Source organism: Acanthochromis polyacanthus, chromosome 15, assembly GCF_021347895.1.
Source record: "Acanthochromis polyacanthus isolate Apoly-LR-REF ecotype Palm Island chromosome 15, KAUST_Apoly_ChrSc, whole genome shotgun sequence".
NCBI classification, from domain to species: Eukaryota; Metazoa; Chordata; class Actinopteri; family Pomacentridae; genus Acanthochromis; species Acanthochromis polyacanthus.
In genome coordinates this window covers 29,159,493-29,173,201 of record NC_067127.1, presented here as the reverse complement: position 1 = coordinate 29,173,201, position 13,709 = coordinate 29,159,493, and the positions used below count along the sequence as shown (strand labels likewise).

The 13,709-nt window shown below is 37.4% G+C and overlaps 1 protein-coding gene and 1 long non-coding RNA gene across 2 annotated transcripts in view; one reads left to right on the top strand and one right to left on the bottom strand.

Annotated features, from left to right (window-relative positions):
* The window catches only part of LOC110963759 (LIM domain-binding protein 3-like), a 167,035-nt gene that overhangs the window by 6,381 nt on the left and 146,945 nt on the right, over nucleotides 1–13,709 (bottom strand). The window contains 5 exon segments of the mRNA XM_051959688.1: nucleotides 621–736; nucleotides 1,042–1,162; nucleotides 2,248–2,428; nucleotides 2,510–2,879; nucleotides 9,887–10,080. Coding sequence (XP_051815648.1) covers nucleotides 621–736; nucleotides 1,042–1,162; nucleotides 2,248–2,428; nucleotides 2,510–2,879; nucleotides 9,887–10,080 — 982 coding nt within the window.
* The window catches only part of LOC127537431 (uncharacterized), a 292,103-nt gene that overhangs the window by 148,542 nt on the left and 129,852 nt on the right, over nucleotides 1–13,709 (top strand). The window lies entirely within an intron of this gene.

Genomic DNA, 13,709 nt, shown 5'->3' with positions numbered 1-13,709 from the left:
CTAAAAATAAAGATGCTATAGCTAAATTTAGCAAAAAAACAAAAAATTCTGTGCTCGTCTGCACAAACGTGAAACCGTTAGAGCTGTATTTGCAGTCATGTGACAAAAATTCTGAGACTTTTTGGCTGAACTGCATGCAGTGTTCACACAAAGCAGAGAGGACAGAAGCGCTAAAACAAACTAAAAATGTAAGAAAATATCTATATCATGAAGTCACCATTTTCTTGCAGTATTTATAACATCTGTTACAAATATAATTATTTATTTATTTTTGTCAAATAAATAATCAAAGAAATTAAACTTTTTTGTCATTTTTATGAGTTATGATATTATCATGTGTCAACCTGCACAGAAGACATTTTTGAGTTGTCTCTCCTTCTAGTCATGATTATCATCTTTCCGTAGAAGTGCAGGATTTCAGATTGCAGTAAAAAATGAGGCCACAGTGATTAATAATGTGACAGAAGCAAACAAAAACACAAAACTACTCGGAGCTCAGAAGGTTAAAAAAGCAGAGGTTCATATATTGAGCCCTGTGGTTCACCATCATTTATATGCAAACAATCCAAACCAGAATATGAACCAAAAGGGGAAAAAGAGTCAGTTTTTTGTTTTGTTACCGCGCAGACGAAGCAGGTGTCATGCCAGGTGTGACCCAGAGCCTCAATGAATTTATCTCCAGCCTCCACAGGGAAGTCGCAGCCGTGACACTTGGTGCTGAACAGTGCAACGTAATCTGACAACAGAGACAGAAATATTCATAGTCAGATATAATCCCCTGGTCATGGATAAATTAATAGATTATAACACCACGGAGTGTCTATAAATGTATAAATGTCTATATATGTTGCGGACAACTCAAAGTTTGTTTGGGTTTCCCATTTACAAACGTTTTATAACCAAACAACTAACTGATGAGAGAACTAATGGAGAAAATAATCAACAATGAAAATGATGACTGGTTGTAGCCCAACTCATCCGATGCTGCCTCAACGTCATTCATGCTGGTTTGACAAACAGATGCAGGACGTCATGTTGCACCTTTCTCACAGTACGGTTCTCCATCCTCCATGTGGAAGAGGCTGTTTCCGAAGGCTTTACCGCAGGCTGCACACACAAAGCAGGAAGTGTGCCACGTCTGCCGCAGGGCGTGCATCACTTCCTGTGACACACAACAACATCTTTAAATCTGTCTTAAAGAATAATAATTCCCTGATTACAAAAGGTCTCCAGTGTAAGAAATGTTACCTGCTTTTGTTTGTTGTTATCTCACACACGCTTTCTATTTTTTCTGCAGTTCATCTCAAATTGTGGTTAATACAACAGAATATTAGACTTATTATTATGCAAATGCACAAGAAAAAAACTCAACAAATTGATGAGAAAAAATTTAAAGTTCTCGTAAATAAAAACTTATCATTTCTGAGATTAAATAGCTATAAATTTACAAAAACATTATGTATATACATACAGTATATATATATATATATATATATATATATATATATACATTTTGAAAAAAGAACTAACATAACACAAAAGAATATAAATTTCTTAAAATGTCTTATTCATGAGTGGAAAACTTGCACATTTCTGAGAAAAATAAACAGGTTGGCAAAAAACACCCCACAAAAAAATTACAAAAAAAGTTCTAATGTATTCTGAGATTTCAGATGTACATGACAAACAAACTAGTTCACACAAAAAATTTAAAATTTTCAAGGGTTACTTAGTCAAATCCGAGAGGAAAAAATTCACAAATTTATGATTTAAAAAAATTAATCGAATAATTCTTGAGACTATAAAGTCAAAAATGTATTAGAAAAAAATCATTCTCACGAATTCACAAAACAGTCAAATCAGTTAAATAAATAAAAAAATAGACAATAAATAATAAGTGCATTTATTCCCATATTAGAAAAAATATGATATTCTATGAGACTACAAAGAAAAAATATTCACAAATTTACAAGAAAAAGATGACAGATTTACAGATTTAAAAAACTTTGAATATTTTTACATAAAAATATCAAATTTATGTGAAAAAACATACACAGGTGCGCAGATATACAGGTGTACATTTATACAGTTGTATATGTGTACAGGTGTACAGGTACACAGGTGTACAGCGATACAGGTGTACTGGTATACAGGTGCACAGGTGTACATGGCTACAGGTGTACATGACTACAGGTGTACATGTGTAAAGGTGTAAAGGTGTAAAGGAGTACAGCTGAGGTGTCTCACCCCCATGATCTTGGTGTTGCAACGAGCACAGGTTGGAGCAAAGAATTCCTCGTAGCAGTTCTCACAGTAGACATTGTTCTGTTCCTCCACAAAGCTGACATCGGCCAGAGACATGTGGCAGTAGTGGCAGTTAAACTCCTCGGGGTGCCAGGACCGACCAAGGGCCACCAGGAAGGGGCCCCTGAACACGATAGCAGGTTATATTCCATCATGTCCGCAGAGTTATTAGAATAAAAATAAAAATGAAACAGCAGCTGGTTACCTGATGATGCTGTTGCAGGCTCCACACAGCGGCGTACGGCTGCTGGCGGCAAACCTCTCAGCCCGCTGAGCCACGCCCCTCGCTACAGGTGGGAATGGGGCTGGGCTGGGAGTGATGGGGGCGGGGCTTGGAGCTGGAGGCCCTGCAGGTGAGGGGTTAGGGATGTAGGATGGAGGAGGGGGAGCGGCCTGAGGCAGTGGCTGCACCTTCATGGAAGTGGTCATCTTACCGGGGTCAAACTTATCAGCAAAGTTGGTGTCAGTCACCCAGGGAGGTCTGTTGGAGGAATCAGGGGCCGCTGGAGGAGGAGCTGAGACAGCAGCTGGAGGACGTGGCTGGGGGGGGACCGGAGCTGGAGCTGGAGGTGGAGCTGGAGGGGAAGAAAGGAATATATGTATACAGTGAACCCTCGCTATAACGTGGTTCACCTTTCACGGCTTCGCTGTTTCACGGATTTTTTTAGTGCAGTTTTTTTTATGCTTTTTTCAAACAGTGCATTGTGTTCTGCATCCTGATTGGCGAAGGGACTGACCAACTTGAACAGTATCCACACCTCATGTCCTCTGTCATACAGGCCAGCGCTGCCTGCTGTGGAGCGCTGGATCATTTCTCTCCTTGGTCTCCATGTAGTGAGACACCCTGAAAGACGGAGCCGACGGAGCAGCCTTTTATTCTTTTCCTCCGCCGTCTCTGGCCACCGCAGCCGCGCTCCCCAGGAGAAGAGTGCGGGCGCGAGCCTTCTCCACCCCCGACTGCTCCAATTGATTCAGCCGGCCAGCTCTCTGAGGCAAGAGTACCGCCACAGCGTCCACCTGGCTGCAGCTGCAGCGCTCCCCCAAGTGCAGTATTGTACAATAACTGTAAAAAATAAAGCTGACTACTTCACGGATTTCGCCTATCGCGGGTTCTTTTTGGAACGTAACCCCCGCGATAAACGAGGGTTCACTGTATATATATTATATATTTAACTGTAAAGGAGAAATTCAGGTGTGATAAAAAGACACAAATAAGTAAAAAAGAGTTTTAATCTCATTTCATTAATTTATGTTTGAATTAGAAATACGTGTGTGTGTGTACGTGTATACACACACACACACACACACACACACACACACACACACACACACACACACACACACATATATATATATAATTTTATAGTAAATAATTAGATTTACAAGAGATAATGAGGAAAATCTTAAATTACCTTTCATAAAATAATATATTCCAAATTAAATTAAGTAATTTAAGTTTAATTTAGAGGTATATATATTTAATATAAAGTAATGGTAAATATTTAGGAATATACAACTATTTGATTTTATATATAAATTATACTCATTATCATATATGCTAATCATTTGTAGTTATAAAATGGTAAGAGGTAAATAATTAGACTTACTAGTACAAATTTAATATGAATGGGAAAATATTCTCTTAGACTATAAAATAATAAATGTGAAAGTAATTGAATTAATTTAAGTTTAAATTAGAAATACATGTTTTTAATACAAAATAAATATTTAGAAATACAAATAATAATTTAATTTATATGTAAAGAATAACAATTATCATACATAATTAAGAATGACAAAGAAAAAATACTGAATTTTGGCATCTATATTTATTAAATTTTAAGAAGTAAATGATTAAATTTAGAAGAAAAAAAATTACTGAGAAAAATCTTCTTAATTAATCAGATAATAAAATATGCATTTGAATGTAATTTAATGAATTTAAGCTTAAATTAGAAGGACATATTTTTAATAAAAAGCAAAGAATAAATATTAAGAAATATTTAATCTATATATAAATAACAATTGTCAAGTGGGATGCAGAAGTTGAGGTCTTAGTAAGCACTCAGGCCTTAAAGCTCGTGTCCGGAGTTTGAATCGCAGCGTCTCCCAAAACACTGTTGGTCCCTCCCTCTGATTTCACCCCTTTATTTGTGCACGCACGCAGTACATGAGAGGAGTGCCCGGAGTGCTGCAGCATCTTGCCTGTTTTGCTGTTTTCCACTCTTCTACATTTAGTAAATAATAAAGGAATTACGTTAGAATTCTGTATTGAGTCTAACTTGTCCTAATACCAAAATAACATGAATCTGCTAGGACGAACGAGTAAAGTTTCAATATGTGATTATACTCGTGTATCCCTCTCGATGACGTTGTTTATCAAACTTAGTGCATTTACGCGTGTATATGTGTTACATTGTTTATTTATTTCTATCTAGAGTTCAGAATTGCATGATTCCTCTGACGAAGAGTATGTCCCAGACGCCCCAACATCTTCCTCCAGAGGTCGGGCATCTAAACGAAGCCGTCAGGCGGGCTATGGAGGCCGTGGTCGGGGAGCGACACGAGCACCCCGAGCCAAAAAACGTCCTGCAGTCTCTTGGCCTGACAAGCCGTGGGATTGGTAACTTTTCTGGAAGTTGCTGATCCCTGATGCTCTCTCCTCCACAAGCAAAACAAATGTGCGCGCGGTTGCGTAGTGCGTAGCTCGCCCACCTCTGCATGGGATTGCTTGCTGTGCGCGTAACCGTTGATTGACAGCATGACAAAGCTGAAGCTAGAACTTGATTGGTCGGCAGCAACCGGCGCTTTTTGGAATAACATGGGGGTCTATGAGAGGAAGGCGGAGCTCAGGAATAAATTTTCATATCGCGTTATACTAACTTTATATTATAGTATCGAACTAGACTAACACATTTAAGCTTTGTTAAACAATGATACATAAATTGAAAACAAACGGAAACTCCGGACACGAGCTTTAATGTAACCAAGGTTTTAAGCAGACAAATAAAAAGATCTAATAAAGAAACATTATAAGTTAATAACCACATGATTATGCTTGCTGAAATACATATATTCTAGAATGTTGAGTTTGAAACTAATGATTTAAATGATCATTATAAATTTAGACTAAGAGAAATGATTCAAAGAAGTGATTCTGTGTAACTGAGTGTGTTTTTGAACTGCAATAATCTGTGCTGTTCTGAGCTGCATACACAGGAAGGAAGAATGACAAAGCAGAAGTTGGGGCCTAATGGCCAAACATGGTTATAGGAAGTGCCTGAAGAGCTTGTTCAGTGTGTGTAACAAGTGTATGTGTTAACAGAAAAATTGTTGGAAAGAGCATGATTTCTAGGATACTGATGTATGTGTAATAGGAAAAAGGTTGTGTCTTAAACTTATGAGTCAATCAATTGGGTGTACCAAGAGTGAGAAATGTGTGTGTAATGTGTATGTGCTAAGCTGAGGCTGAGCTGAAGGGTATAAGAAGGAGAGTGCAGAGACATTGTACGGGAGTTGTTCGCCAGAGCCGCCTGAGAGCTGCAAAGGAGAACTTTGGCCAGAGTTCTGGGGAATCTTCACCGGACTCTTTGCCCGGAAGACGTGAAGACTATGCAGGACTTAGGCTCCAGAGTTCGCTGAGGACATCGTTGGAGGCAAAGTTATTCTAACTTTGTTCAAGACGCGAAGACCACACTCTGCCAGACAGAGAGTCCTGAGAGGTTTGCAGTTATTCAGACGAGACCAAGAAAGGGAAGAACCGACAACATCCAGAGAGGCATAGGAGGCAGCAGCAGAAGGCTGCTCTCCTCCAGGGGCTGGAGGACCCAGCGACCCATTGCAGCCTGGAGAGACAGGGACTTTTCCACCATCACCACCCAGCTGAGGAGACAGTTGAGACGTCCGCACTTGCGTCCCAGCTCCTGCTACAGATAACTGACAGACCAACGTTTGGCCACCAGGACCTGTCTGCTGAGGAAGAACACTCTTCACCCACAAAGAAGACATCATACCTAGTCTACTGGTCGACCGAGTAGCTCTCCCAGACGCAGGTCAAGACTGAGTGAAACAGCGGTGGCCACGCTGTCCACTGTCTCTCCTACACACGTGGACAAAATTGTTGGTACCCCTCAGTTAAAGAAGGAAAAACCCACAATTCTCACTGAAATCACTTGAAACTCACAAAAGTAACAATAAATAAAAATTTATTGAAAATTAAATAATCAAAAACAGCCATTACTTTTGAATTGTTGATTAACATAATTATTTAAAAAAACAAACTAATGAAACAGGCCTGGACAAAAATGATGGTACCTCTATAAAAGATTGAAAACTATTTGACCAGAGTGACATGATTAACTCAGGTGTGTCATTTAATTGACATCACAGGTGTTTCCAAACTCATAATCAGTCAGTCTGCCTATTTAAAGGGAGACAAGTAGTCACCCTGCTGTTTGGTGAAAAGGTGTGTACCACACTGAACATGGACAACAGAAAGCGAAGGAGAGAATTGTCCCAGGACATCCGAAAAAAAAATTATAGACAAACATCTTAAAGGTAAAGGCTATAAGACCATCTCTAAACAGCTTGAAGTTCCTGTGACAACAGTGGCTCATATTATTCAGAAGTTCAAGACCCACAGGACAGTAGCCAACCTCCCTGGACGTGGCCGCAAGAGGAAAATTGATGACAAATTGAAGAGACGGATCGTTCGAATTGTATCCAAAGAGCCCAGAGCAACCTCCAAAGAAATTAAAGGTGAACTCCAAGGCCAAGGTACATCAGTGTCAGATCGCACCATTCGTCGTTGTTTGAGCCAAAGTGGACTTCATGGGAGACGACCAAGGAGGACACCACTGCTGAAAAAAACTCATAAAAAAAGCGAGACTGGAATTTGCAAAAATGCATGTTGACAAGCCACAAAGCTTCTGGGAGAATGTCCTTTGGACAGATGAGACCAAACTGGAGCTTTTTGGTAAGGCACATCAACTCTATGTTCATAGACTCAAAAACCAAGCATACGAAGAAAAGAACACTGTCCCTACGGTGAAACATGGAGGAGGCTCAGTAATGTTTTGGGGCTGCTTTGCTGCATCTGGCACAGGGTGTCTTGAAAGTGTGCAAGGTACGATGAAATCTGAAGACTATCAAGGCATTCTGGAGAGAAATGTGCTGCCTAGTGTCAGAAAGCTTGGTCTCAGTCGCAGGTCATGGGTCTTCCAACAGGACAACCATCCAAAACACACAGCCAAAAACACCCAAGAATGGCTGAGAGAAAAGCGTTGGACTATTCTAAAGTGGCCTTCTATGAGCCCAGATCTGAATCCCATTGAACATATGTGGAAGGAGCTGAAACATGCCATTTGGAGAAGACACCCATCAAACCTGAGACAGCTGGAGCTGTTTGCTCATGAGGAGTGGGCCAAAATACCTGTTGACAGCTGCAGAACGCTCATTGACAAATACAGAAATCGTTTAATTGCAGTGATTGCCTCAAAAGGTTGTGCAACAAAATATTAAGTTATGGGTACCATCATTTTTGTCCAGCCCTATTTCATTAGTTTGTTTTTTTAAATAATTATGTTAATCAACAATTCAAAAGTGATGGCTGATTTTGATTATTTAATTTTCAATAAATTTTTATTTATTGTTACTTTTGTGAGTTTCAAGTGATTTCAGTGAGAATTGTGGGTTTTTCCTTCTTTAACTGAGGGGTACCAACAATTTTGTCCACGTGTGTAAATTTACTAATTCGAGAAGATTGTTAGGTACGCTCAGTTTAGTTTTTATTTAGTTTAGTTTTAAATAATCAGAAATAATTAAATGTTAATCATGAATTGATGCTGTGGCCTTGCTAATTTTGCTTAATAAAAACGCTACTTTGCATTTAAAGAAGTCTTATGAGATTATTATGAACCACCTATTCTGCACAATGGTAAAATGTTAAGTTGATTGTGTGCATTAAACCTAATGGTTCTTAAAGGTTACTTAGTCCAATTTGAATGTTAAACATTACCCCTGAGGTTAGTCTTCCAAACCTCTAAAACCAACCTAGGAATAGCATCAAGTGCAAGCAGTCATAACAGGAAAGCTGCCGCTAACAAACGTGAGTGATAAATCAATTCTACTACATAGTGGGCTGCTTAGTAAGAGAGTATTTGTCAAATAAGAGGGGTAAGACGTTTGGATGTTGACACCAGCTTAATTATTCTGCTGAATCCTGTTAGGTGAAATTCTAATAGGCAGATAGGATCTAACCCTTTAAACGGAGAGCTGGACCAGAATTAACTTGAGGCAAGGGTTAACCCGTTAAACTTAAGTGTCCCGCTTGCGGTACACTTACTAATTTGCATAAGAATTTCAAGAATGTCCGAAGGCTGCAAACGCAATTATACAAACACTATACGCCAATGGAAAGCTTAGATTCTCATGAATCCGCCGGTATAAACCACTTTCAGATGTGATTACCACAGCGGGTGAGAAAAACACATTTGTCCAACAAACAACGAATATCCATCCATCCATTCTGTATACACGGCTTCAACGCACACAGCACGACTCACATTTCCGGGTTCATTTTTACTCACAGATGAAAATATTCCACAAAAAACAGCCATAATCCAACCTTGGACATCCAGATGACACAAGCCAGTAAACTATTTTGTCCAAAACATGTCCTGAAGTCGGTATAAAATCCATGAATAGGTTGTTTTCAAGGAAATGCACCTCGCGATGCGCGTCCAATATTCCCTGTATTTTTCGTCATTTTGTTTATTTACAAATAGAATATTAGTGATTTTTTGTACTGAAAATGGCTGGAATTGACGGCAGCTTGGAAGGCTAGACTGGCGGACACAATATACAAAATTTTCGATTTCTATTTAAAAAATGGTAAAAGTAAATAATTAAATCATGAGGAATAAAACACAAATTTATGAGAAAACCCTTAAATATTCTCTGTGGCAATAAAAATACATTTCAATTTCATTTAATCAATTTAAGTTTAAATGAGAAATACTTGTATTTAATAAAAGTAGAGTAAATCTTTAGCAATTTCTAATTATTATATGTGCAAAGATTTGTATTTGTCTTGATATAAAGTATAAATAGTTTAAAGTAGAAATCCATATATTTAATGAAAAGCAAAAAGTGAACATTTAAATAAATATACATATTTATTCAAATGTAAAAAAATAATGTAAAAAATAATTGCAAAATAATCAGAATTAATTCATTAATTATTATATCTGCAAAATTTTGTATTTATATTAAAAAATAAAACATAACCATTACAAATATATTGTGCTATTTATTTCATACATAAATAACAATAATTTATATTACATACTTGATAGTTATTTATTTATTTTAACATTTTATGTTTAAAAAACTAAAACAGTCACACACATATGAAAAAATATATATCCATAAAATAATTATATATTTGTTTATCATATATTATCATTAAAGCATTATATTATGAAAAAAATGTAAAAAACAAAGTAAAAAAATGAGGAATATATCTTATTCTGTATAAAGAAGAAAATTAAGAAATGAAAATGCATGCATAACTACGTCTCACCTGGCTGGGAGGGATAGATGCAGGCGGTGCTCACCACCTTTGCGGGGGCGGGGCCAACAGGTATCTGGATTGAGCTCTGCTGGGTGGGCGGAGCTTGCATAGGCAGCTGCTTGTACTGCTGTGGGATTGGCTGGTACTGCTGAGGGGGCGGGGCTTGTGGAGCCTGATGCATAGCAGGAGGTGGACCGTAACTACTGGAGGGGAAACATGATGTTAGCATAAGAAGGGATTTAAAGAGCAACATCAGATGAACCTACACAGCTGTCTGAGAAATATTTTAAAATACATAAAATACATCCTTGATTTGAAGAGATTTCTACTGATTCCATTTCAACAGTTTTTATTCATTTATTTTTCTACTTTGTCTCTTAATTCTCTATTCTCTATTATTCTTACACCTTGTCTCAAATTGCGGTTGCTGCGACAGCCTACTAGGGCCTTTCTAGGTTTAAAATGACAAATGAACATAAAATCAATTTTTTAAAACTAAAATAAAATTTCCTCTGAGATTGAAAAGAAAATTGGCAAAAAAAAAACCAAATTTAAATCCAGATTTATGAGATATACAGCCACAAATTTACAAGAAATATAAAGTCAAAAAAGAGAAATACACTCACAAATTTATGAGTAAAAAACCCACACATTTACAAGGCTGAAACATTCTCTGAAATTTTAAGAACTTTTTAGAAAAATGCAAGAGAAAACCTCACAAAATTACTCAAATATTCTCTGTGATTATTAAATCCTAACTTTAAAAAGAAAGCCCACAAACGCAGAAGATAATATACCGGGCTTTGCAAAAGTTCTGTTACACGGTTTCATGATCTTTAGAGACGTTTACATGTCGGACTGAAAAATTCCATTAAATAAACTGAAAGTTCTACCTTATAGGCAGATGTCCTTAATACAATTTTTTTCTCCGGTGAAGTTGTATCAAGATGGAAGTCAAAAGAGTTGAGATATCTGCTCTCCTTCATGCTGGCCACAACAAGTCTGACAGAGCCAAGCAGCTGAACATCAGCCGGATGACCGTCCACAGAGTCGCGGAGAGGCTCAAGAATGATGAAGATCTTTCAGTGATCTTTCAAGAATGGTGAAGACCTGAAAGATCTTCACCATTCTTTAGCCTCTCCGCAACTCTGTGGACGGTCATCCGGCTGATGTTCAGCACAAAGGAGAGCAGATATCTCAACTCTTTTGACTTCCATCTTGATACAACTTCACCAGAGAAAAAAATTTGTATTAATGACACCTGCCTATAAGGTAGAACTTTCAGTTTGTTTAATGGAATTTTTCACTCCGACATGTAAACGTCTCTAAAGATCATGAAACCGAGTGTAACAGAACTTTTGCAAAGCCCGGTATATATATATATATATATATATATATATATATATATATGTATGTATACATATATATATATATATATATATGCACCATCGTAGATTTATTTATTATTATTCAACATTGAACTTTTAAAATCGAATCTTTCTCCTTCAGTAAAATCCCTTTCAGTTGTTAAATATAAACCTCTTCAGACCAAATTAGCAAATGATTATCTACTAATTCTGGATGAAAATGGTGTTGAACTTATGCTTCGACTAGAGAAAAAATTATCAATGAGCTTCTTGTCTTTTTTGGGGAGATATATCATATTTGAACAAATACAGACATACACAGGTTAGTGTTAGTTTAAATTGACTGAAAATCAGGAACAAACAGCATCAAACGTGTTCAAAATCTGTTAGGAGACATTCAGTCTGTTATTCACACGATGATGTTTGCTATTCAACTGCTACGTGATTCTTCAGGACTTGGTTAAAGTGTTTAAACTCCTGAACATCCACTCGTGTGCTGCAGAGTTTTAGCTAAAAGCCTGCATTTAAAGCAGATGTTGTTCCTGGATGCTCTGACCTCTGCAGCTGTTTGTACCTGGAAACAGCAGCTCGGGGCTGGAGGCTGAAAGCCGCCGCCGACTGTTGCTTCAGGCTGCAGGTGTAGAAACAACAGCAGAAATAACCTGTCAAAGGTTGTTTTACCTGAACTCAGCCTCAACTCACTGCAGACATTTAAGTAAAAACTGGCATCAACAAATGTGATGTTTCAATTTTTGTGTGACATCGCAAAGCTAAAGAAATCAGACCCAGGGGTAAATTACCAACAAATTTATGAGAAAGTCAAGAAACTCAAGAAATTGTATACATGTAAATTTACAAGACAAAAAATTAGAAATTTACAGAAAAAAACAACTCAAATGTTATTTTAGAGGCACAATACCGGGCTTTGCAAAAGTTCTGTTACACTCGGTTTCATGATCTTTAGAGACGTTTACATGTCGGAGTGAAAAATTCCATTAAACAAACTGAAAGTTCTACCTTATAGGCAGATGTCCTTAATACAATTTTTTTCTCTGGTGAAGTTGTATCAAGATGGAAGTCAAAAGAGTTGAGATATCTGCTCTCCTTCGTGCTGAACATCAGCCGGATGACCGTCCACAGAGTTGCGGAGAGGCTAAAGAATGGTGAAGATCTTTCAGGTCTTCACCATTCTTGAAAGATCACTGAAAGATCTTCACCATTCTTGAGCCTCTCCGCGACTCTGTGGACGGTCATCCGGCTGATGTTCAGCTGCTTGGCTCTGTCAGACTTGTTGTGGCCAGCATGAAGGAGAGCAGATATCTCAACTCTTTTGACTTCCATCTTGATACAACTTCACCGGAGAAAAAAATTGTATTAAGGACATCTGCCTATAAGGTAGAACTTTCAGTTTATTTAATGGAATTTTTCAGTCCGACATGTAAACATCTCTAAAGATCATGAAACCGTGTAACAGAAGTTTTGCTAAGCCCGGTAAATACAAAAAAGAGCAAACGATAAAAGCTCTCAAATTTAAGCGAAAACTCAAATATCGTCTGAGACTATAAAGTTATAACTTTGCAAAAAAACACACATTTTGGAGAAAAAATCTAAGTTTAGATAGTATAACATAATAAACATAATATAGCTTAGTTTAAAACTAAGTACAAAAACTCACAAATATATAAAATCCTGAATATTCTGAGATCATAAAGTTGTAAATTTGAGAAAAAATGTACAAATTTGCAAGAAAAAATTCCAGCGTTCTCTGAGATTGTATACATAGAAATTAACAAGACAAAATTTAAAAATTTACAAAAAAAACCCCTCAAATCTCCCCTGAAGAATTATAATGAGGGAAATTTAAATATTGTCTGAGATTGCACACTCATAAATTTACAAGAAAGAAAGTCAGAGGTTGACAAAAAACTTGAATATTATCTGAGACTGTATAGTTATAACTTTGCAAGAGAAAAACACAAATTTGGGAGAAAAAACAAAATATAGTTAGTGTAAAATAATAAATACAAAAAATAGTCTGAAATTATGAAGCTTTAAATCTGCAAGAAAAACTTGGGTATTGGGTTGCATATACATTTACAAGGCAACAACTTGCAAATTTACAAAAGCAAAACCCTCGAATGTCCTCTTCAATTCATCCATCCATCCATTCTCTATACACCGGTTTATCATCACTAGGGTCACGGGGGGTGCTGGAGTCTATCCCAGCTGACTCGGGCGAAGGCAGGGGACACCCTGGACAGGTCACCAGTCTGTCGCAGGGCTACATATACAGACAAACAATCACACTCACATTCACACCTACGGGCAATTTAGAATAATCAACTGACCTCATCATGCTTTTGGACTGTGGGAGGAAGCGAGTACCTGGAGAAAACCCACGCATGCACAAGGAGAACATGCAAACTCCTCTTCAATTGAATTCAATTTTATTTATATAGCGCTAA